General features: G+C 46.9%; 1 protein-coding gene across 1 annotated transcript in view; it reads left to right on the forward strand.

Annotated features, from left to right (window-relative positions):
- Positions 1 to 25,807, forward strand: part of ADGRB1 (adhesion G protein-coupled receptor B1) — a 202,776-nt gene that overhangs the window by 95,180 nt on the left and 81,789 nt on the right. The window contains exon 17 of the mRNA XM_062570701.1: positions 18,209 to 18,347. Coding sequence (XP_062426685.1) covers positions 18,209 to 18,347 — 139 coding nt within the window. The remainder of the gene's footprint in view (positions 1 to 18,208; positions 18,348 to 25,807) is intronic.

Here is a 25,807-nt window from a genome sequence, read left to right on the forward strand (position 1 = left end):
TGAATTGGTATTTCTAGTGGGTCTCTTATCTGTTTTGTAATCAGCCACAAAAGGGCAACAACACTTATATCAGAGGTCAGTTAATAGATTACCCCATGGTGGGGATCTTAACAGAAGGCAATATTGCCCCTGCTATTCCCTGCTGCCTTGCAGAGCTCTTGCTTTAGTGACAGCCACAGGGAACGGTCAGGGTGCAGAGCAGGTTTGGGTGTCCATCTCATTGCATAAAGGTGGGTGGGAGTGACTGTCACAGAGGGCCAACGCTGAGGAGAACTGGCACACTGTAAACAAGGATGGGGAAAGCTTGCAGCTAAAGAGGAAAAAAAGAGGTTTGTTTTCTTTTTCACGCAGCTTGTGCACCACATTAGGAGCATAAGCTAAAATGTTCTGCTAAAATACAACAGTGAAAAAATAAGACTTGATTTGGGATACAGCCTTCACCTAAAGACAAACTCTCTATCTGGGCAAATCAGTGTAACCCTTGTGCCTCAGTTTCCCCCAAGTCTACCACAGTAACGTCAGACAGCTCTTTCAAATACCTTGAAATCTAGGAATGAGGAGCTCCATTTAAGTGACAATAAATAGCACAACTAAATGTTATTATTTATTACTGCCAATTGATTTTCTAAATGCGTGAGCTTTGTGATCGAATTTGCCATCCACGTGAGATGAGCTCACGGCCTGTCAGCTCTGCCCATCGTGTCCCGGCTGTGGCATCAGCAGTAGCAAGTGCCACAATGAGAATTCAAGGCCTTTCAATGAGGACTAGTACTACATGGGCTCCGGGTGACACGACTGATCGCTGCCAGGGCAGGAGCTCTAGGGGCACTGAGACCCATGGAGAGGTGGAGATGGACTCTCCTGGAAGCTGGTAGGTAAAGCTGCCCTCCCCGAGACACTGAGGATGAATGCTCAGTGGTGAAAGGACAGATCGTCTTCACCCTGACCAGTGGATTTATTGGAATTCACTTTAACTCTCCGTCAGAAGCTGCAGAAAGAAAAATAACTGACACAGCAAGGCTGGAAGGCTCCATTAAGGGTGCTGGGAGGTAGCACGGCATGCAATGATTTTCAAACTTGTCAAGGCCCTTTCCAATGCTTTGCAAATACTTTGATTCAATTACAATAATGACCCTTTGGAAGGCGCGTATTAATCTTCCTAAGATGCCCTGTGCTTTAGGCCACAGCTGACTCTCAAGGTGGTTTAATGCCCATGCACAATATTGGTGTGACAGTAAATCTGGCAAAAGTGTCTTTGCTTGTCTCTGATGGAGAGCTGGGGGCAAAATTCCCCTTCCAGCAGAGCCTGGTGCCTTCCAGGGAGGACCTAAGCCTGACCCAGTAAGAGCCTAGATCTTTCTAAGGTGAATTATGCAAGTATGAATATAGTCTTTCTTGGTGATGTGGATGGAAGTGCAGGCAGCAAAGCAGGCACATCAGTGAACCTCAGTTCTCTGCTTTCTGATCAACATGTCTTACCTACTGAACAACCAGCCAAGAGGGCAGTAACAACCCTAAGGGAAAGGCTCCCAATTACAGTAATGAATTATTGCCTGTTTTCAAAATTGACACTTGTCATTTACAGATGAGAAAGGAGAAAAAACAAGGGAGTGAATTATCCACGGTCACCAGCAAGAAGCCAAGCTGTGGCAGAGCTCAGATCTTCTGGTTGAATGTCCTCTCTTAGAGCTGTGCTGCTTCCTGCTTGCTTTGAATGAAACTCAGCTGAGGCATACACAACTTCCATCCTCTATATGGGCCCAAATGAAAGCCCTAGTGATAGATCATGGGCTACGGACAGTGGGAAATTTGTCATGCTCAGGCAGGCCCTTTCAGCCCATCTGTCTCCCATGAAGGCAGCATGGATCTGCACGTGCATCAGGGGCCAAGGTCCACAGCTCCTGAGCATCCCCTGAGCCACTCACAGTTTGTTTCTTTGGCTCTTGTGGTGGCAGGATGGGTTACTCATTCACAGTCACTTAAAGGGTCGCTTTTAAACCAGAGACCTCTTCAAATAGATTATTGGACAGTTGGTACCCAGTGCTTCATACATTGCCCTTCTTGTGCCTGGACACGGTGGGCGCAAGGGCTGCAGATCAAAGGGACGGGGAAAGCAGATGAGCATGTTCCATTGGCAACATGCATGCTAGCAGATAAAATAGGTGCAACCTATCCTCACACCCCAAAGGCAACAGGCACAGCAGAGCTCAAACCCCTGTACCTCCACATTTTTCTCCCAGACCAGCGTGTCCTCATGCATAGCCTCTTGGGCGTAATTCCCATCCTGCGCTGCCCTCCTGAGCCAGGCATTGGGGAGGCCGTGCTACTTCTCATGGGGAGAAACTATGCTGATGAGCGCGCTGACATTTAACAGCCGGTGCCAAGGCGCTCTTTACTGGTAGTGATGAGGCTCAGAGCAGGAGCCAGGCAAATTATTGCAATGTGAATGCCTAAAATCCAGGCTGCCTCAAGAGAAAAGTGTCCCTTGGAGCTACAGCGCATGTGGCAACACATGGAAAGTGGACAAGCTCGCTGTGTTTAATGTTACTGGAGGATCTGGGTCTTAGCTGGGAAAATCAGCTTTCAGTGGCAAAGTTACCTGGAGAGAAAAGGGATTTTTGATACCTAAGGTGTAAATTAAACGTGCTAGCGCATGGGGAGCCAGCATCAGTGAAGTGATAGGAAGGGATGTAGTGCACATAGCTGTGGCTGTATGGCCACCTAGCATCTTTGCAACCAGTGAAGTTCACTGATTTATCCCAGCAGAGAATCTACTGTCCATCTCCAATAAGAAATACACAGGGTTAGACCCTCCTAACCTCATAGTTATGATGAGTTTTGCCTCCAGACCAAGACTCTAATGACATGGAAGGTGAGCAAACAACCTGCAACTCAAAACTGGCCGTGATTTAACATGATGGAACTGACACACCGGCACTCCATCACAAGACCCTTGTGCCACTCTAAAACAGTGTAGTGACGACGGTGAAGTACATCCCCTCAGCATGTCCTCAGGAATATTATGTTTGATTAATTCATTCCTTTTAGCTCCAAACTGTGCATAACTTGAGCACATTGGTGTATACCTAGAGTAACCCCTTTGCTCTCAGCAGAGAGCAGTGTGGGACAATAGTTTTTTTTTTTTTTTTTTTTTTTTTTTCCTGCACAGCTAAAAAGACATTTCCCCTGCACATGCACACCACCCTTGGAAGATGCTGATTTTCTGTCTGCTTAGGCATTGAAGCCTCAGAAGTACTTGCTGGAAGTTGTGATGTTGGACATTTCTCCTGCCTACTTGTTCTTCAGTCCATTTCCATTTAATCCATTCAGTTTACATGTGCAAAAGATGTTTTTGCTAATTGCCATCTCTGTCAGCTTCTCCTGGGATCTGGAAAGGAGCTGAGATTGTCCTGCTTGTTACATCTTCAGCAGTGCTAAAGAGCAGTGAAACAGCTGCAGCCTGTGAAACAGAACTTACACGAGTCCCATTACTGTAGTACCTAACTATTTCACAGCCTTCAATGTGTTATTATTGCAGCTAGAGCTGAGCAAAGAACTCCTTTTCTAGGTCGCTTACATTTCTGAAGTTGCTTTAACATTTGTGTTTACCCAGATTAATGTTTTAGGAGAGTTTTGGTGAATTTAAAAGGCAGGAAGAAAGCATTGTCAGTCAAATGACAAACATAATTTTGTTTTCAAGCCTTTCATGGTTAAGATGGTTTAAAAATGCATCCAAACTGACAGTAAATTCTTGGAACATTTCTACTGCTCTGAGTCTGAAGCCTCACAGGGACCTGCTCTCAGGTCCCCTGACCGTGGACTTGCAAGGAGCGCTTTTGTTCTCCTGGCCTGCTCTCCCAGCAAAACTAGCAGCAGATGTGGTCAGGGAGCCCTCAGCTTGTGAGCGGTGTTTCTTCAGTCTGATGTCACTTGACCTCTCAGAAAGGAAAGAAAGATCAAAGAGGAGGACAGGGTATGAAATGTCACATCCACTGTACATTTTCTGCTCAATTCTGTTACCCTCAGGCAGGAAAAGGCTGGGACCAGTGGCTTCATCACTTTGGTCCCAATCCATTTGTGCACTCTCTGTTCAACTTGTGTGGAAGACCTTGATCAACTAACCAGCAATGCTGGTGGCGGCATTTAGGTGGGGAGAACTCAGCATTCCCACACCAGCACACACCTTAGTGCTGCGGTCACCAACCATTTTCCAAGCAGAAACCCCTGACTGTTAAACTAAGTGATCTGGTCACCCTAATCTCCTCTACACACACACATACACGCTTGGATGACCTTTGATCTCCAGACCCTCTCTTCTCAATTGGTTCTCCTTCCCTTATAGGTCCAGAAAATTCCCTCTCAACAAAATCTAAGCCATTCTTTCCTTAGAGAAAAGCTGAGTAATTCCTACTGCTACTGCTGAAGGTCATCGCTTCTCTCCGCTGGACACTCCCCTCTCCCCAATTTCCTAGCTGTGGTGGAGAGAGCTGCAACAGCAGGAATCTCCCTTCCTCCTCCTTTGCAAACCCTGGCTGATCTTCTGCTATTGAGATTTCTGGTTTCATGTGCAGGATTTGCTGTTGGAGACACCACTCTGGCAGTGTGCAGTTCTGCTGAGCACAGCATAAAAGCTTCCTGCTCGGATTCTGCATTTTGTCGAGAAGGGCAATACTAGCTAGTTTCGTCCCATATTTCTTGCCTCCCACAAACCTTAGAAAAGCAGGTACCAGGCTTAGTACCTGAGCTCTCAATGGGAATCACAGTAGGAAAAAGTCATATACTACTTCTAAGTCTCACAGCCTGGGAAGCACAGAGCCTAATCCTGCTCCCTCTTGGCCCTGTGTAAATCTGCCTCACAAATTGGTGCCTTTGACTAGCAGGAGTTGGTTTGCACCCTGCAAGGACGTTGCAGAGTGGAAAATGAGCCCAGGGTGTCTGCACAGCTCTGCAGGAGCAGAAGCAGGGCTTTAGTACTCAGTCTGCCAAGGCAAAAGGATCGGGGAAGGTGATGATAGATGGGTTTGGCACGGGTCTAGGTGCATATTAGGAATGTATGGCTGGGCAGTTCGGGGTGGATAGACTGACAGGCAGAAAGAACACTTCACACCTGGGACTGTGCCTTCTGCTGTGACCGGCAATTTCTGCAATAAAGGCCTTTCTCAAGGCTGCAGACTAACAACAGGGCAGCACAGACATTTCTTCAGTATAAATTGCTTTAACCAGCACAGTCATCATTTGTGCTGCCTTATAATTGGCACGTATTTAATTAGCTGCGGAGTATTTCCGCGCCCTTGTACTAAGTGGGAAGTAGGAAACTCCCTGTCGACTGAATTCTCGTTGACTCTCTCCAAAGCCTGTCGATGCAGCACAGCTTAGCATCAGTGCACGAAATACAGCTGACAGTTCCACGCAAGTTTGCACAGATGCTGCGACATCTGTCCGATTCGGACGAGCTGGCTGGCTGGCGATAGGGGCGTTGCTGGAGGTGCGAGATAAAATCCGCTCTCTGGGTTTCCTGGACAGCACTCTGTCCGTTGTGTTACCCAGATGTGCAGAGACAAGGCAGGATGGGGAGGTGGGCGGGAAGAGCTTAATGGAGAAATGCTGTTGGGAGGAGAGAGGTTTCCAGCAGCCTGCATCTCCAAAAGCCATTTTCATTAGCAGAAAGTGGGTTTAAAAGGCTGCGATAGCAATCCTTCTTTGCATGAGTTCCAGGAGCTGGTGGAGTGTTCGGTGACCAGCGTAGCTTTGGTTAAATACACTTCCAGCTGCAAAGCTGGGAAATGACGGCCCCTCCTCCCCCGTGACCTGCTTTCCTGAGAAAAGCGCAAGCAGATCCACGCTGCTCAGCTCAGCACCTGCTCCTCTTCCTGGTCTTTGCAAACGTTGGGGTGCTCTGTTTGCTGCTCGGGCAGGGCTTTTCTCCCGACAAGATCTGTTGGCGAGGGGTGAAGAGGCATCAGAGTAGATCTGAAGACAGACATGTTGACTATGTAAAAACAGCCCCAGTGGGCTTGCACGGTGGGGGAAATCTTTCCATAGGAAAGCTGCTGTCTGCGGCTTTCTGCATCCCTGCAACTTCACGCTGCTGTCACGCGTGCTAAACTGTGGCAGTGTCCCACTCCCAGCAGCGTGGCGTAGAGCTAGGGAGGGATTCGATGTATCCAGCCATCTCTCCGCTTGCTGCTGTGGTCCCAGTTGAGCAGCACGGCTCCGCTGTGGGATCTCGCCCCTCTTGCTGATTGATCTGGGTCCTTCCCACCAGGGAGCTCTTTACATCAACCCCCTGGTTCAAAAATATATGATCAGTACCCAGGAGAGCTGGGAACAGGTTGTTCAAGGAGAGGGGGCAGCGCAAGCCTAAAGATCAGCGTTTATTTATTAGCATTTATTTAGCCACTAGTGTGCCAGCCCCCTCACTGCATTAGCATTATCTTTATTTCCCAGAGGTTTCCTCCCTCTTCTGTTAGTGTAAATCCAAAGCAAATCTTCTAGCAGATTCTTTCGTATATCCACCTAAGTCAAGTCATGTCAGAAATCACACCAGTGCTGCCACGGGGGCGGGGGGGCTTTTGTGTTTTGCTTTACATTTTCGTGACCCCAATCCCCTCAAAAACCTCTAACAAAATACTATAATGTGACAGAACATCAATAGTGGCTATATACACGGAATAATGATGAGAAAACGCAGTGAGCAGCGATGAAGCTTTCTTGAACCAAGATCCAAATGATCTTCAGGAACCTGCAGACGCTGCTTCCCCAAATTTGAATTGGGATCAAGGGAGACAACTCTACACATCCACTGGTCTGTCAGTGCTGCTTCCCTTGGTCACTCAGCTTCCGTGAGGGCCTCATTTTGCAGAATGAAGAGGAAAAGGAGGCCAAAGAGATAGAAAAGAGTCCTGGTAGCAAAGAAAGGCACTGGCAAGAGCTGAGAAAAACAGAAGCAAGCTGAAGTCATGCTAGCTTAATCTCCCGGACTGCAGAGCAGCTTCTGCACGTGCAGGAGTATGTGCACGCCTCTTGCTATCACACGGCTCTTTGAGCTCCTAATCGCTCTTTGGGCCTGATTCAGAGCTCACTGAAGTACAGCTGTAGGCTTGAAGAGCATCCAGACAAAGGTTTTGGATTTCCCAGAGGTTTTGATCATGGGATGATTGTATCAGTAACCAATTCAATGCTCTGTCTGACCAAGGCACAAGGTTGGATTATAACATATAGGCTAACACAGCTAGAAGTAGCCTGCTCTTATTGTGGTCCACACAGTCATTAACAACGCTGTACTCCCTTACCAGCATGTTTGAAGGACCACCAGAGAAAGCACCTCCGGATTTTAAAGATGCTAGCCCCATCACCCTCTCCAGTCCTTCCAGCCCCATCCTTACTCTCACGAAAACAAATTCTTAGACGCCCCGCTGCAAAATGTGAGTTACTTCCGCGAAAAGAAGGTGGCAAAGCGTAAGCGACCTTTCTCCTAGCAGTCCCAGAGCAGTGATGTGAAATGGTGTAAATGCTTAATGTGCCGCACTGGGACAAGCAGCCCCCAATGCCCTAGGGCTGAGCTGAAGGAAGGTCTACTTTACCTGCTCACGGTTTGATGGGGACGTTTGACCTTGCTGAGTTCTCTTGCCTTCAGCTGCAAAGACTCACGTGTAAAACATACACTTCCACTTCGAACTCACTCTTTTTTTTTTTTTTTTTCCCAGCCTAGTCTTGAACAGTAGCTATGATGTATAGAGAGGAGCATCGAGACTGCTGAATAGGAGTCGATTTGAGGGGCTCTTCTTGTCAGCCACAGTTCCTTGCCATTACATTTATTTGGGAAGAGATAGGAAATGCTCAGTAAACAGACAGCCCCAAAAGGGCTTAGCAGCACCTCTAGATCCAGAATTATTTCAAGATAACACCAGCATTAGTTTATACAGTGCCAAGACCCTCTCAGAGACAACCCCTATCCTTAAGGCTCTGCCCGCACAGACTTTCCCTTAATTAGGGTGATCACCTTTGCTCCGTTTTCAATTCTTCTCCTCAGCTGGAAACATCGGAGCATGAAGCGACCCAGGCGTTCCTGGCTCCAGCTGTATCTGTAACCATGGTCCTGTTGCACCTGTGATGACTTTATTCTTGGGAGATTTGTGTAGTTTTGCTAAATTCATTGAAGTAATTTCTACCTGTAAAGGACTGCATTTTATTCTTGGTTACAGTTTATCTTTAATCCAGCATCTTCATCTTTGCCTGCGGCACCTTAATTTGGCTTCTTGATTTAATTTCTTTACCCGTCTGCTACCTCCTCCTATTTCCAGCCTCTCTGTCATCTGCCTGATTTATTTTTCTTTGTCTCTTTATCCTCTAGCCCTGCACTCAGCCATTAAAATTTTCTGATTTAGGTTTCTGGGAAGCAGTGTACCCTGAAGCTAGTGTTTTTGCAGCGAGGAAACCAGTGTTCATCCTGATCTGGCTCTGGGGCTTCTTGTACTCTTCCAGCCAGGGCGGGATCTCGGCAACAGTGATGATCAGCCTGTGAGGTGCTGCGTATAAGTAGACAAGAGGCAGTGGTATTTCCATCGCTGTCTGTGCCATGAAGACCTGGGGAGAGGGGAAAGATTGCTAGGGCCATTTCAGAGAGGGGCAGGCTGCAAACAGAGACTGCAAGGGACAGGGAATCTGTACCAGAGCCTGGATGTGCAGACTCTTTGTTCAGGCTAATAACACACTTCCATCTTCCTCCTTCCGTTCAGTCGTATTCACTAAAGCAATATTCAAAATCCCCAGCTGGACAAGCAGCTGCTTGAAGAGGCAAGCCTTGTGATTTCCAGGGTTTGGTGCGAACAGGCATGTGATGATGGTTGTGTCTGTCTCCCCATGCCAGCTAACCATCCTTCTTCTCCCCGAGCTCTGGTGTGACAACTAGGGGAGAGCTGAGTCCTTCTGGGCTCTGTTGCAGTCATCAAAAAAAAAGGGCTGAGAATGTGAGCAGGAAATAAATGTTGGCATTTCTGAGGCAGCCAGACCATACACTGAGGAGGATGTGAGATATCTCTCACTAGGTGTTTGTATTACTCTCACTGCCTTTATCTGAGTGTATTTGTACATCCTTGGCTAGCCAAAGGGAGTGTTTCCAGCTTGTTACTTGTTGGCTGCCATGTCTTGTGTTTATTTTGGCATCTGGTACTCTCAGTAAAGGCAATTACTGCCTCCTTTCCCCACTCTTCCCAAGCCTCCTTTCCAAAGCGACTTGAGCAGTATTCATGATATCTAGGCACAGTAAATGATATATTATGGTAATGCACTTGATTCCTCCTAGGTTTTTCCCTAAAATGTTTTCAATACTTAGGGCAAGGCTGTTATTTATCACTAAGGTGCTCTGAGTATCAGCTCTTGTGTAACAAGAAACTCTCTGTTCTGGAGAACTGGGAAATTATCTTGGGATGAGTGATTGTTGTAGATGGCAGAGAAAGAGGATTGCCTTGATCATATATGGGTTAATGTCTGCTGCAGAGCCACGTATTTTTTTTTAAACAAAAGGGTAGAGTCCCATCTTCAGACTGTGATTCAATCTGATTCTTCCTAGCATTAGAGTGACTGACCGCATAACCTGCCACAAGTCTTTAACGAGTCAGTCATCTCACCATAATGCAGAAATTATACCTAGAAACCTTTATGTGAAAGCTGAGGGGGCAAGTTGAAATTAGCCAGCTGGAATACACAGACTTTCTCCTGTTTTCATCTTTTCTCTAAGACGACTAAAGAACCTTTGCTCTGATATTCTGGTGTAATAAAAAAGCTCCAATAGGGCAAAGTTGCCCTCAAAATAAGATCTGAAAGTATGACCAGTTTTTTTTTTTTTTTTTTTTTTTTTTTTTTTTTTTGCATCTGAGTGATCCCAGAAACACCATAATTGTGCTTTTAGCTCTGGACAGCCACAGCCAATTTAAGAGCAGAGGCTAAAAACTTGGTGGGATGAAACACTGATCTATTATGGAAAATAGTCCAAGGTCATCTGCAGTACTGACAGGTGAGCAGACCTGATGATACCAGTGCATGCAGTGTAGCTAAATCTGAGCTTTTTCTTTTTCTTAAAACTATGAAGTCATGGGATTATAGGGAGCTGTAGGCTTTTCTGTTTCTAATCACACAGTTCTGTGGAGCACTCTGAAAATATCATCCTTTTAAAGGAGAAAATCCACGAGACAAAAAGACTTCAAATATACTATGGGAAAAAAAAAGAAAAAAAAAAAACTCTTGATACTTTAAGCCAATTTCCTGATGTTGTGTGTAAGTTAGGTGGTGATACTGTGGAAAAGATCAGATCCGCTATTTATTAAGCAATCACCAGAAATGGGGTCAAGAAAGAATATCTTCCCAAGTCTGATCAGCAGGAGCTATTGGACTGTTTTCTTCTGCAATATGAAATATTGTGACACTTTGCAGGGATTTTCACATTTGTTTTTGTTTTAAAGACCAAGGACATCAGCAGCACTTTCTGTTTCTCCCCTCCTTTTCTGTGTCCCACTGCAGTACACTGTTTGAACTCTTCTGTACTAAAGCTTTGATGTTTGTGGCATGTGTCAAGGATTATTCAGTGGCTTACCAAGCAGGATACACAGGGCAGAGAGGTCATCTTGGTGGTCTATCCAGATGAAATATCTTTTCTGTGGCTGCCTTTGGCAACGAAGTGCAAGGGAATTGCGATTGCAAGGTATAGAACCACGGGCCAAACACTCCTGTCCCATCCACGTGATAGTTAGCAGAGCAAAACTTGGTGCAAATTCCAGCTGCAAGAGATGATGTCCATGTTTCAGGCCTTCTTATGGAGCTGTGCAGCAGAGGGGTAAAGAGAGAAAGGGCTCATTAATAATCAGCCACATGCTCTGGATTTTAAAGCGCAGTCTAAAGCCTAAGAGCTTGATGACTTTGGAAGAGCTGAGTTTCCCCTCCAGTGGGATGGTGTGGCCTTCTGATGAGAGTCATTATGGCTCAGCTTCAGCTGTATTTATGGTGTCTGAAAAGATTATCTCCAGATAATCTTACGGGTATTTAGCCAGCCATATGCTTTATTTCAATGGTAATATGTATTTCTTTGTGCATTTTAACATTGTTTATGTTAATTAAGGCTTCAGACTGGAAGCTGCATATGGGCTATTTCATTTTTTCTAGGGCTAATTTGCAGATAGTAAGTAACCTTGTCCCCTGCAAAATGCTCCAATTCAGTTAACCGTGATTACAAATTCACAGCTGGGAGAAGTACTTGCTTTTAACCTTTTCACAACTTTCTCTTCCTGTCCCTCACTCCTACACATACAAAAAGAAAAGAACCTTGAGAAAATCCCAAATGTCCCTCATCTCTGATAGTTCCTTAATTTATTCTTAAATCACCCGTCTTCATTTTGCTTGTGTCAATTCTAGAGCAAATCAGCCAAAACTACATGGAATTAGGGGCCTCTGAAAAAAAATTAATATCCCTGCTCCAGTTTAATTTTCCTTGCACTAACCAACTGAATCAATAGTAGGCTTTTTTTTTCCTTTTTAAAGAGCTAATTTAATAATAGTTGCTAATCTGATTATCGATTCTTTCCTACCAGTAGAGAATTGTTTTGTTCAATGCTAGGTCTGTACTGTCAGGGTAGAGGTGAGAAAAAGGGCACCAGCAGCCAAAGAAAACTCATAAGGACCTGAAGCCAGAGAGATCTCAGCAGCTGAGCACAAATTTAATGCTGTAGTCTATTCCTCAGTGATGACACAGTCTCCATCTGCTGAGGCTTGTTTCCAAGAAGAGGAAGAACCTCTCAGTTCACTGAAAGCATTTGATTTTGGGTCATATTCATAGAAGTTAACAGACATCTAACAAAGAGACCATCACATCTTCTTCCCCTTCAGAAGGCAGTCTGCTGTCACGCTCTCAAACAGGATGTCAAACTTTTCATGATGTTTAAGTTAGGTTCCTATAGGAAAAACAAATAGGCCTTAAAAAATAGCTCTTGGTTTTGTCTGCTGAGGCACTTCCACACTGGAGGGATCATGTAAAAGCTTGGACCTCTGTTAGTGCCCACTTATGTGGCTGTATCCATTCATACTTCTTTTGTGTGCTTCAGTTTCCATATCAGTTAAATGAGGTTGATGAGACTTGATTTCTTTGAGATCAAAGCTCTGGTAGTGCAAACCTTCTGAGTGTCTGGAGTGTTAAAGATTGATTTTAGCCCATGTTTAGCTTAATGTTTAATTTGTTTCACAGTTTACCTATGTGATCTGAGACCGTTTGTGGTTGTTTTAACCAACCAATGAAAGATATATATATATATATATATAGGTATTAAAAAAAAATCTTTTCCAGAAAGGCACAAATCTTTTCACGTCACTTTTCCCAGGAAACCATCCACTTTTTAATCTAATCCTGAGGTCCAGCAGAAACTGTGACTATGACACACTCACAGTAGCATAATGATTGCACATTTGTGTCCTTGGCGATTGTGCAGAGCCAGAGTGTTTGAAAGGCGCTCTGGGGCAGCCTGTGGCTGGAAATGAAAATTGCTTTTGGGAATCCCACAAAAAGGATTAACTTTGACTTCATCTCTGGTTCTCCAAATTAATAATCAATCTGGACCTAAGCCAAGCACTTGTACAACCTGCTTGGCTAGCAAGGAGGGAATGGCCCATATGAAGCTGGAAGTATCACAGAATCACAAATTCATTGAAAGTGGAAGAAATTTCCTGAGATTGTCTATGTTATTTGTGTTCTACATATACTCCATTTTTAAAACCTCTTTCTAATCCATTCCTGTTCCCATAACAAAGGCTCTTCATTTGTGAAAAGCCCTATTCAGAAAAGTACTTCTACTTAGGGAAGTCGTTAAGCATGGGCTTAGCTCCTGTTTAAATCTACAAGACAGTACTTAATTGTTTTTTTTTTTCCATCAACTGCTCAAATAATGTTCATAGCCATTTTGTAAACATATGGCGAAACGTTTTCTTGTAGAACAACACTGGAATTACACAGGAGATAAATTTGACCATGGACATTAGAGACAGAACAAATTTGCCAGGTTTCCTGCTAACTCTGCCAGTACAATGTTTTCAGCACTAGTCTGGTTTGGGAATTTGTACAATTCCTCTTTTACTGGTTCGTAATCAGTCTGACTACATTGCTCTCTAATATTCTGCCCACGTTTTCCCTTTAGTACACTTCCTCTTTCTTTCCTCCCCTCTTGAGAATGCCTGAAAATAATTCTGCTTCCTTTTTAGTGTACCTGGATTCAATATTTGCGAATAACTCAAATCCTGCTCCTTCCCTCTGATACTGAGCTGTGAGCATGGGTTTTCTATTACAAACCAGGTGCACCTTCCTGCAGAATCAAAGATTTCACAGGGAAGGTAAGGGGTCAGTACCGATCCAGAGAGGAAACCTGTATACACTGGTGCACACACACACACACACACATATACCTCCCTTAAAGGGCCTGTTTATTAAAATGCCTTTTTCTTCTGCAGGTTTTAAACAGCTCCATGGCGAAGGTATTTTACAACTGTAGTATCTTCTTGAATAGATCCCAGTGAAACAGTCTTCATATTACAAAATTTAGTGACAAAGTTGTCTAGGATTTTAAGTCTGCTCCTGAACTATGGGGCATTTGCTGTTGTTAGCCGATCCTGTAGACCTTGTTTGGGTAGCACTCTGTCTAAGACTAAGACTCCCTCAGCTGTGATCCCATGGACCAGGGTTCCACTAGATCTCCCTGTGGTATTAAATGTGTCATATGCAGCAATATGTTATTGCTGGGCAGGCTTGAGTATCCAGCAGCCACGAGTCCAGCCCCACAATGGGAGCAAGGCAGCAGCGACACCTCACCTAGGTGCCATAGAGTTAATTAATGATGAAGTCCCTCCTCCTGTTCAAGAGGAAGAACCACTCACACCCCACTTTGGAGTCGGGTGGGACTGCACAGCAAGCAGAGTTAGCTGTCACTTAGTCCCCGTGCCTGAGAAGCTGTTTGCTCAGATCTCTGAAGACTGAGCATCACTGGCCTCTTGTGACATGGTATGCGTACCCAGTAAAGAGAGGCTAGTTATTCTGCAGGCATGTCCTATTCTCCAGGCATGTCCTCCTACCAGCAAATTTTTTTCCTTGAGCCAGCTCCAAACCCCCATCTCAGATGGGCACGGAGCTGTAGCTATCAGAAGCATTGCAGTGCAGAGAGAATAGATAATTAAGAAGATTCACTAAGAGGAAGAGAAGGATAAAAGAGCTATTCTTTTGAGGAGCTTAAAATGAGGGGGATAGACATCATACCTTTTTTGGAGCACTCAGCACTTTGAATATTCTGAACAGCTTAATAATCAATTAATAATCATTGATAATAATGAGGGCTGCATTCTCTTTTTCTATCAAATGGCACTGTTGGACTTATTCTGCAATGATTTACACTGAGTAAGCTTCTGACTCAGCATGTCCCATAGCATCCATCCTTTCTGTGATTTATAGTGTTTTTTAATGTAAAAACTGTATGGCTCTGATCCAATTGTTTCCTTTGAATCCAAAAGGATGAATAAGCAGCCATCAGACCAGGTCTTACAAGAGCAAAAGGTGGTTATTATAAAATGGTTTTCTTAGCTAGATATCACTCTATGCTTTCTCTGTATGAACATCTTAGGAATGGTGATCATACTGTGCCAAGTGCAGTTTTGGCCCTGGACAGACTTTAATCTTCCCTAATACTGCATTCACCACTGTACTGTCAGCTTATCTGCCATGACAGTTTGAGACCAGAAAGAGTATCTAGGGAGTGTTACTTCTTTTCTGACACCTTCCCTGGGGTTTCCTCTTTTCATAGGCCTTCGGTGTTTTTTTTTTTTTGCTTTTTTGTTTCTGGGTAAGGCTACTTCTGCTGATGCATGGCCCAGATCTGTCCTAGTCTACTCTGAAGCTGGTAAATAAGTAAAGCTGGGCTTCAAGATTGAAAGTGATGTTAAGGCAATTGTATCCATACATTTGAAGAGAGTCCAAATTGCTTGGAAGTAGGAGTGTGTTTGTGTGCACCAATGTACCCATATTAGGCACTTTAAGAAAGCTGGTTTTAAGCTTTATCCATTGGGAAAACCTATTTAAACAGAAAAAGTGAATGATAATTAGGAGTGCTTTTAAGAGTGTTTTTCCAGATATCTGCAAAACCATAAATGAAAAAGATGACCACAGCACTAAAACAATACAAAAAAAAAAAAAAAAAAAAAAAAAAAAAAAAAAAAAAAAGCCTAGACAAATAAGCCAGTAACTACAAAAAACAACAATCTGTTTTAGAGGGAAAGTAAAAGCTGTTATAGAGATATGGACAAAGGAAAAATTGATAGCAAGCAATATAAATTAAACACTTGAAATAGATAAGGAAAAAAAGATATATTAAAAAGTTTACTGTCCAGGATTGTTAAAGTGAGTAAAAATGAAAATTCAGAACATACTAAAAACAAAATATATCGTAATGATATCAGTTTGTTATTAGATAGAAATGATAATTTACTTAAAATAATGCAGAAATTTCAATAAATGATGGTATTCTGTAACTGGAAGAGAGCCTGGTTACTTAATCCACATCCCATGATAATGAAACACTTTTAATTACACAAGCAGGTAGAAAACACGCTATGCATCATCTAATAAAGCCAAGCATTTTTAAGATAAACCGGTCAGAGTAATTTTGCAAGTAAGAATTCTAAAGAAAAGGCTAGGGCTGATTGTGGGTCATTGCTCTTCAGTGAGAGAAGAGTGGAAACGTTCCCAAAGTCCGGAGAGGTGCTGGTGTGTCTGCACCAGCGCAGCCTGGCTCTAGAGCTGTCAGCCTCACATCTGTCCTCGGCATAATAACGGACCATCTGATACGGGATCCAGAAATTCAGGGATTGTGGGTAATATTACGGTTATAATTGAATAATAGCATACTAATTAAAATAGAGGAATTAATTGCAATCAACTTACGGAAAACAGATCTTGTCAAGCTAAATTAATACTTTTAATGAGAATACATAACTGGTTGATGGAGTCAGAGCATTTGTTAATATTTATAGACATCATAAGGCATCTGTCTTGGTCACAGTGAACAAACAGAACTGGCTAATGTGGTTCTTGGAAATATAAATGGGAGATATAGGGGAAAACAGAGAAGTTATATTGTCTCTGCGATTGACCCTGGATCACGACATCAAGGAGGATGTTGGTGTATTGGAGAAGGTTCGTAGAAGAGACTAGAGGGCAATGCCTGATCCTGAGGGACTCAGAGAGCTGGATTGACTTAGCTCAGCAAAAATTGTACGAAGGACGGGTTGTGCAGAGAGGTTGCGGAGTCTCCTTCTCCGGAGACGCTCAAAACCCGCCCGGATGCGATGCTGTCTAACATGCTCTAGGTGACCCTGCTTGAGCAGGGCGGTTGGACTAGATGATCTCCAGAGGGCCCTGCCAACCTCAACCGTTCGGTGATTCTGTGAGCTGAACGACCGGGGAACGGGGACTTAGCGCTGGGAGAGGCCGGGGGAACGGTCGGAAGCTCTGGCTGGGCTCCGGGACAAGCGCAAAGGCTACGGTTCGGCTGACAACTCCCGCAGCAAAACCAGCCGCGCTTCCCCACTCGGCGCGCGTTAGCCCGAGCGAGGGGTAACCCGGGCAGGCTCGGCCGCGCGCGCTACGCTCGACGCCGGCGCGCGGTTTGAAGCGAGGCCCGCGGGCACCCGGGCCCCGCTCTCCCCGCTCGCCCGGGCCGTCTGCGAGGCACCTAGGGGCCGCCCAGCAGCTCGGCTCCGTGTGGAGCTGCCTTCGGCTTGCTGCCGGCAGTCCCGCCTCGGTCCCCCGCGCCCAGGAGGAGGAGGAGGAGGAGGAGGAAGGGGCGCGGGGGACCCCTGCCCGGGCCCGCGGCGGCCCCTTCCCCTGCCTGCCTCCCTCGGCCGCCGCCGCGCCAGAGGCGCCTCCTCCGGCGGGCGGGAAGCGGCTCGGCCGCCCCGGGCCGCCCCGGGCCGGTCCCGGCGGGGGGAGGGGGCGGCGGCGGGACCGGCGGCGGTTGGGGGGAGGGGGAGATGTGTGGGGGCGGGGCCAGGGGCGGGGCGAGCCAGGGGGCGGGGCCGGGGGAGGGGAAGGACTGCCCCGCCGTGAGAGTATTGGGGGGGGCATGGGGGGGGGGGGACAGGGCAATGGGGAGGGGGTGTATGGGGGGTGTGGGGACAGGGCTGTGGGGTGTGTGGGGACAGGGCAGTGGGGAGAGGGTGTATGGGGGGTGGGGACAGGGCAGTGGGGAGGGGTCTGTAAGGAGTGTGGGGATGGGACAGCGGGGAGAGGGTGTATGGGGGGTGTGTGGGGACGGGGCAGTGGAGAGGGGGTGAATGGGGGGTGTGGGGACAGGCTGTGGGGAGAGGGTGTATAGGGGGTGTGTGGGGATGAGGCAGTGGGGAGGGGGTGTATGGGGGGTGTGGGGACAGGCAGTGGGGAGAGGGTGTATAGGGGGTGTGTGGGGATGGGGCAGTGGGGAGGGGGTGTATGGGGGGTGTGGGGACAGGCTGTGGGGAGAGGGTGTATAGGGGGTGTGTGGGGATGGGGCAGTGGGGAGGGGGTGTATGGGGGGTGTGTGGGGACGGGGGGGCAGTGGGGAGAGGTCTATAGGGAGTGTGGGGGCAGGGCAGCTTGGAGGGGTCTATAGGGAGTGTGGGGATGGGGCAGTGGGGAGGGGGTGTATAGGGGGTGTGTGGGGACATGGCAGTGGGGAGGGGGTGTGGGGGGGGTGTGGGGATGGGGCAGTGGGGAGGGGGTATATTGGAGGTATGTGGGGACAGGGCAGCGTGGAGGGGTCTATAGGGTGTATGCGGGGCCAGGCGGTGGGGAGGGGGTGCATAGGGGATGTGGGGAGCCAGCAGGCCCCTCAGCTATGGGGCAGCCATGGACACCCGTGGGACTCCCCCCGCACCCACCCACCCACCCGCGTGCACCCGCGCGCGTGTGTATGTGTGTGTGTGTGTGTGTACGTGGGGCAGCGTCGAGGGGGTGGTTTGCAGCGTGCGCGTGGGGAGGGGGAGGACGCGGGACGTGGCGGGGGGGAGACGATGCTCCGGGCGGGCTGGGGCCCTCCCGCGCGGGCGATGAATTTTCTTCTCCTCGCTGCCTTCGCTCACGCTCTCCCGCTCTCCCCCTCTCTCCCCCTCTTCCCTCTCCTCTCTGCGCTTTGCCACCCCTTCGCTTTAACAGATCCTCCGCCTCCTCCTCCCAGCTCGGTGCCTGGTCCTGGCGCGGCTGCCGAACGGTCCCGCTCGACTCCTTCCGAACTAAATGCCTCTGTGACAGGCTCTCCACCTTCGCCATCTTAGCCCAGCTCAGTTCAGACATGGTAAGTCCTGCCAATAACGTGCGAAAAAAAAAAAAAACGCCGAGAAAGGAGGAAATTAGGAGGAAAAAAAAAAAAATAAAGACTGGAGCAGAGGAAGGAAGAAGCCGGAACGGAGCAGCTTTTTGGCGTGTGACATTTAGATGGCGAGCAGTTGCCAGTGCCAGCTGGTTGGTGCATGTGTGCGGGGCGGTGGGCATCGCTGCGGGTCCGCGTGTGTGTACCTGTGCGTGCGTGGAGCGGTCTGACAGCCTAGAAATACCCAGTCCACGGCCGGAGCGGCGGCCCCCGGGCGCTTGGGAAACGCTTTGACCTAAAAACAAACCCCGGCGAAGAACCCTGCTGCATTGAAATGTCACCGGGACTGTAAAATCTGGATCGCTTCCCGGCAGGCGTTTGGACCCCCCCACATCCCCCCCCTTTCCCTGTGCCTTTTTCGCTCCCCGCCAAACCTCGCCCCCCCCCTCGCTGCTGCCCTTCCTTTCCCCCCCGCACCTAGACCTCAGCCGCAGCTCGAGGTGGAGCAGGGGCTGTGGGATATGTTGGGGTTGCTGTTGCTGCTGCAATGATCCTCTTGTTGGCTTGGTGCACACCCCCCTTCCTCCCATTGCTCCTTCCCTGCACTGTGGATTTGAATATGAATGCCGGTAAAAAGCGGTGGTGGTGGTGGTCGTGGTGGTGGTGGTGAAGGTTGTAGTAGTGGTGGTGTTGGTGGGACTAACACAGTCCGGCGTGTTAACTCTTGTGGCTGCCTGCCCTGAATCTTTGCACGTGTCTTACTTGTGAAAAGCTCCCGCTTCCCCGCTTCCCCGCTCTCCGTGCCACCGTGGTCCTGCAGCTCCTCCGTTTTTCCACCTCTCAGATAGTTCTTGGTGGCTGGTGGGCGAGGAAGTGCACGGTGCTTTTGGGAGGGGTCTCGGCTGGCGTGCGAAAGGCCGGGAAGAGTCGGAAGGGCCCCTGTGAAGTTTTGTGCTGCTCTGTGCAAAAAAAAAAAAAAAAAAAAAAAAAAGTAGGTGCTGTTTCTCGGACGGAGCTGCTGGAAAAGTGAACGATTCCTAGAAATTATCGCTGTGGAGCTACACTGTGACTCGGGAGTGTGGAGTGGGTGCCAGGGCACTGAAGTTGATGCCAGGGCAGTCGAAAGGGTCTTCGTAGGCTCGTCTCTTTTATCTTTCCGTTTGGTTTGGATTTTTTTTTTTTTAATAGTTCATTCCTTTCTGGACAGTTCCCGGGTTTGTGTAGCGAATGCCCTCCCTCCGCTTCTCTCCATCTCTTCTTCTCCATCTGCCTGGGCACTGGGAGTTACTGGGCCCATCCAATTATTTACTAATTATGCCTTGCTTGTTAAACGCTGGCTTAATTCAGCAAAAGGGGAGGGGAAAGGAAGAAAGAAGGGTGAGGGTGGTAAAGGGGGGGGATCACATTTTTCCAAGATGAAGGTTTGGTTTATTATTAGAAACACTAATGTATTTGGTCCACTAGTTACCATGGAAACAACATCTGCACTGAAGTGGTTTTAAAGATACAGCGTTGGTTGTGTTTGCCTAGGCCCCATACAGGCCCAGCCACTAAAACCACTTTGAAACAGGCTGTCGGGTGGCAGCGAGTGCCTGGTAGAGCAGCTCTTGGGGTCCTCTGGAGAGAGGCACCACGCTTTTGATCTTGCCAGACCTGCGGTGACTGAAGGAAGCTTGAGAGTAGGACAGGGAGCAGGTCCCCTTTTTGAAAGGACCCGGAAGGAGATGGCTAAGTTGGCAGGGACATCCCTGCCTCACCTTTTCTTCCAGGCTTCGTTGTTCCTCTGTGTTCCCACCAGGCTGTCTGGGATCTGTATGAAACTCGGTTGGCTTGCAGACACCCAGCTGGGACAGTGTTTTATTGGAGGGGTTCCCAGTCTTCTTGAGGTGCCTCTGTTGATGTACTAGGCTGAGCTCACCTCCGCCAGCCAGGGCCCATCGCCTGTCTCTCTACAACGTGCACGTAACCCACAGCTCAGTGCGTGCACCACGAGCCTGCGGAGGAGGCAAGGCTGCTTCAGCTGCCAGCAGCGAGGTTTGGCCTTTTAGCCCCAGCTATAGCAACTTAGCCTTTTGACTCCAGAAGTTGTGAAAGCATGATTGATGAGTGAACGTTGTCCTGCACGAGGGTACTCTGTACTTCACATGTATCGTGGCGGGTGACCCTGTCCCACTGAAGTTTAGGGGGATTGCAGAGCTGGCAAAAACAAATTCTGAATTCTGCTGCAGAAATACTTCCAAGGGAAAGCCTGAAATGAGCTATCCCAGGTGTGCAGATGAACTCTTGGTGAAGGCCCACGGCTGATTTTCTTCTAAAGGTGGATAGAGGGCCAGGCACTGTGGGAAGAGAGAAGGGAGTCTTTGGCTTGATTAAAGCAGAAGTTTCTGTAAAGAAGGCCTAAGTCTTTATGTTCAAACAGTGCATGATGTTATTTAACTAAGCAATTAGAAAAAGAAAAGGTTAATTTTATGTGGCTACATACTACTACTCCTCAGCTTTAGGTGTTTAAAGTCTTACCTGGTAAAGCTGTGTTGATGTAAGCCTTTTATGATCAGTGCAAGTATTTTCACATTTGAGAGTGGACTTGGCTGCAGGAGAATGCAGCTTATATCCCCCAGGCATGTTTTATGATATCTGCAACTAACATCTCAGCTAGTCCTTCAGGTTTAGGTCTAAAATCACCTCCTCCTTTCTCCTTCCGACTCCGCCGATTGCTGTTCGGGTTGCGATTTCAGAACTCTTTCCCAGCGTAGAGGCTACTCATGAACGTAAGAGCAAGTCCTGTGGCCAAGGTGGGAGGAAAGCTGGGGCCTGGCTACTTCCTGAGTTTGCCCCTAAGTACAGCCAAGGGTTTGTGGTGCTGAGTAGCATTTCTCACCCAGGTCCTTTTGGTGCCAGCCTCGGTTTCCTGACCGAGTGTCATTGTAAGGAAGCCTGTGCTGCCTGCCTTCCCCAGAGGTGGCTTCTCATCAGTGTTGGTGTCTGCGGCGGTGACATTTATAGTGTAGTTTTTCATGTGCCTTTGGAGCTTTCAGGACAGGAAGCTCTGTCTGCTTGTGTCATTAATGTTATTTATTGCTAGAAATCTCTCTTCTGGAGTCTTTGGCCCTGGCAGTTTGAAATATATGTAACCCTGGTATAGGCACAGCTTCTTTGCAGTGAAATGGACCTGAAAGGGCTTGTGGGAGATGTGTGGGTCATTGCTGCCTAGGCGGCTGATTCATACTTGCCAAGGACTTGACATCTGTGCATAGGACAGAGTTTCCCAGGCTGAGCCCTTGATGTTGTGCCTGTGGAAGCAAAGGGAACAGTTTTCTATTGACTTCAGAGGAACTAGAGGCTGCCACTCATGAAAGTGCTATGTTTGGAATCAGTTTTGGAAACAGGCATTCCCTAAGTGATGATGGCGCTGTTCAGATCCAGCACAAAATCTGGGATTTGGGCTTGGCCCTGCTTTTTCTCTGTGTCCGAATTCCCTTAGATACTGCCGTTTCTACTAGTCAGCCAAGCCATTCTTAGTCTCTCGCTCTGCTTCAGCAGGAATGATATTTGAATATCATTGAAGACCAAAGACCCTTTAGTGAAGGAAGACAGATAAGGCTTTAGGGGAAGAGGCTCTCTTTTCATTCAGGTGTTATACAGTACCTAGCATAGTAGCACAACGGTACTGACGTACTCTATACTACACCTGCATGATAGTACTAGTAGTAAGGGGAGAGAAGAGGATAAGGACAAAAGGAAATTGCGCAGCCGTGCATTTGGACTCTAACTTTGCAAACTGTGGTTAGTCTGATTAAGTGTCTTGTGATGATATTTTAAAAATATTTCTTGGCAGTCCTGGCAATTTCTTCGAGATGGTGAGGAAAGATAGCTGGAGCCTGAGGATTTGCGGGGGAGCCTTTCACTGTTTGGTTGTCTTGTTTGAGTTTGGCTCATGCTGTCTCTTCTGCCTACTAGCTCATGATTGGCCTCTATAAAGTCTACTAAGCTTTAAAGCTTAATTTGTATTGCACTGAGGAGTGTAGTAATGCTGTACACATAGGGACTTTCTGCCCTCTTCTCCCCTCCTTTCGATCCTCATTCACAGAGGAAAAGCTGATCAGACTAGGAACTCCGAGCTCTGCTCTTATTTCTAGTGCTAGGGAAGATTGAAAGCCTTGCTGGCCAGAACTTGTACGGCTACTGAGTTTGCTTTATCCATACTGAATTTTTGGAATATCTTCCCCAGAGGACTGAATTTACCAACATGCAAACAATTTGCTAAAAGGACTTTGCAGCACCTGTGTATTTTTGTGGGATACATTGTTCGCAAGCAGCAGACCAAACTAGAGAAGCATGCTGACAATGTAGATTAGTGGAAGGAGTGAGCGACCTGTACCCTAAGATATCCCAGGTTGCTGCAGTGCAAAAAGAAGGGCCTTTGTCCATCGTTAGCTCCACATTTGCGTGAATACGAGGCACCTGTCTGTATTGATATGCTTCCTACCTAAAGGGATAACGTGTTCTCAGCTCCTCTCTCAACTCACAACATTTACTTTTCTTCCCGAAAACATCTAAACATTGTCTGTGCAGCAGAGAAGAAAAAATCCTTTTTACCCTGGGGAAATAACAAAGCACGAATAGTAGACTTTCAGTTTACATCTTGACTAGTTTGGAATGGCTGCTCTAAATAGGCTACAGGAAGGGGATCAACACGCAGGTTTGATGTGATCTTACTGTATCTTGGAGATCTTCCTTATATAAAGACTATCCTATGTTATTGGAGTTCTCTACTTCAGGGAAAGCACACAGATGCAAGATGGGCTATTTTAAGGTCCCAGAATCTGTTTGTAGAGCCTCAGTCACAGATTGAGTGGATCCAAGTTTTCCAGCAGAATGCTTTTTCTGCTGGAAAATGTTGATTTTATTGAATCAAAATGTTTTGTAAGAATTTAGCAGTTCTGACAACATTTCTGACGGAAAATGATAGCAGTGATTCATTTAGATAAGACTGAAGCACTTTGGAGATTAGCATTTAGCTTTTATATTCTACAATCATTTATCGCATAAAGTTTGGATTTTGGATAAGAATGAAGCATTTTGCATACCTTGACAACAGTCAGTTCTCAAGTTTACAATTGTTTGCAGGTTTCATTAACAAAAATTCAGTTTCTCCTGAAACTTTAACTCTTTGAATCAAAGTTGGACTTTTCTGCTACAGAGAAGTCCTCATTTTTTTCTGGTTTTAATACTTAAGGCCTCAAAGCACTGCCGGCTTCCACAGAGGCTCTAATGAACATTTTATTAGACCAGTGCATCTGGGTGTGTTGGCTAAACCACAGGGCTGAGAGCTGTTCCTGTTCCTGTAAATTAAACTCTGTTTGACCTTGGGCTAATCACTTCATTGCTTTCTGCTTCCGTTTCCGCAGCTGCAGCACCCTTCCAGGTGACATCCCAGGCTGTGTTCATCTGTGTTTGTATGCTGTCCTGAGCCAGAAGAGTTCTACAGGCAGGGCCGAGTGCTGTCATTTCCCTAACAGAGCATTAGGCACCTCCGCTTGTTCAGTGAGCAGGAGCCATGCCAGGGTGAACACTGCTGAGCTGCAAACATTTGGGATTTTGAGTTGCAAATTTTGTGCAAGCCTCCTGCATTTGTGTATTTGGCACCTCTTCTTGCAATCACCCTATTCTCTCAGGGATGCTGCTGTGTGCAGAGTATCTCTCAGGAAGTGATTGTGTCTCCTGCAGTGGAGTCCTAGGACTGGAAATCTAAAATTTCGTGAGGATTCGTATTGCTACCTCTAGACCCTCTGATTCGGAAAGAGAGAAATGAGAATGAGAAAGGGAGAGACTCCAGCTAGATTTCTCCTGTTGTCAAGAGAGCTTTGTGCTGAGTCTCAGGAGGGCTATGATGTGAGTATTGCCTGAGATTTCTGAGGTTTGCCCACCTCCTGCTCCACAGCAGGAGCAACTGCCGTGTTCGCTCAGGCATGCCTTCCCCCTGGGTCTGTGGCAGCCCTTAGGAGCCAGCTGTGATTCTGCAAATCACAAGCTTCCTGCTGGTCTTTCCCCTGCTCAGTGGGGATGCTCCTTTTGCTAAACCCTGTGTCTTGGTAGGCACTGTTAGCGTGGAGTGGATACAGTAAGTACCCAGCTGGGCAGATAGTTTTCCCTTCCTACTCTCACCTATGATATGATTAGGAGGAAGAGAGGGACAGCAGATGCCCTTGGATGGCTAAACAGGTCAACCCACAATTTAGTTCTACTTAAAAGAATTGCATTGCTTTTCAAATTTGGCCTCTTAACAGAGGGACTGAATTGTGATTTTACAGTGTCACTTCACTGGAAATCACCTGCTCTGTTAAATGCTTTGTCGTTGCTGACTTGAAGTCTGTCAGTATGTGTTGCCTTGGTATTTGCTAATTCAAAGTGATTTGAGCACTTGGTTGAGAGAAGCACAAATTTACTTTATGTTGTTGATTTTTACTGGAATGTGCTCACTGACTGCTCTGATAGTTTCTTCTCTCTTTTTTTTCCCTTTTCTTTTTAAATCTACATGGAAAACTGAATCCAAAGTAGGGGATATACTTCTAATGGTTCTGGATTTCAAGCCAGGTTTGAGAGATGTTTAATAGCAATGAGCTGACTGAATCTGGGCTAAACCTGGTATTTTGAGAGAACCTGGAGTCAGCTTACAGATGATTTATATTGAGTTTACAGAAGAAGAGGGATACTAAAAGACCATGCACTACAGGAGTGGAGCAATGCTGGCTTTGTTATTAAAGAGAGAGATGTGAGTGGAGATTGACATTCCACCATGCTGTACGCTGTGCACAGTTAACTAAGAGAAAATCCCATTAGGAAAGCAACTGATTGGTGTGCGAAGAACGAACGTAGTTAAGGAATCGGAGAATGGAGTGATAGGAAACCCCTTTCAGTGCTGTGCTTCTAGGAGAGACAACAGTTGAATACATCAGACGAGGACAGGTAGCACACAAGGTAATAATAGAAAGATTTAGCTCAGCATAATAAGCAGTCAGCGCAGCGTCCCACTTCCTTAGCGGCTGCCTGCAGATTCAGCTGTCTGTAGATCCAGTGGGTATCTTGGTAGATATTCACAGCTGAGAGCTTTCTCTGCCGAGTTTCCTCTGGAATGTTGTGGATTCGTTCAGGTCTTTAACTCAACGATGAAACTTCAGGAGGTGCGAATTGCCATACCTCAGGTCTGCAGCTCTCCCCTGTGAGCGAAAGCCAGAGAAATCTGCACAGCACTGGCAGTGACTCTTCTGCAGGCAAATGCTGCATCACTCTGTATCTCTTTATTTGAGGGGAACGTGGGAGAGAAACAGGATCAAGTGCTGGGAGCTTAAAACATTGTGGGATTCACTACTTCAGCGTGAGTAATGTTGAGCCACATTCACCCTTTGGTGCAAGGGCAAAACCAGCACTGACATTAACCAAGTGAT

The sequence above is a fragment of the Rhea pennata genome, chromosome 2, assembly GCF_028389875.1.
Source record: "Rhea pennata isolate bPtePen1 chromosome 2, bPtePen1.pri, whole genome shotgun sequence".
Classification (NCBI taxonomy): Eukaryota; Metazoa; Chordata; class Aves; order Rheiformes; family Rheidae; genus Rhea; species Rhea pennata.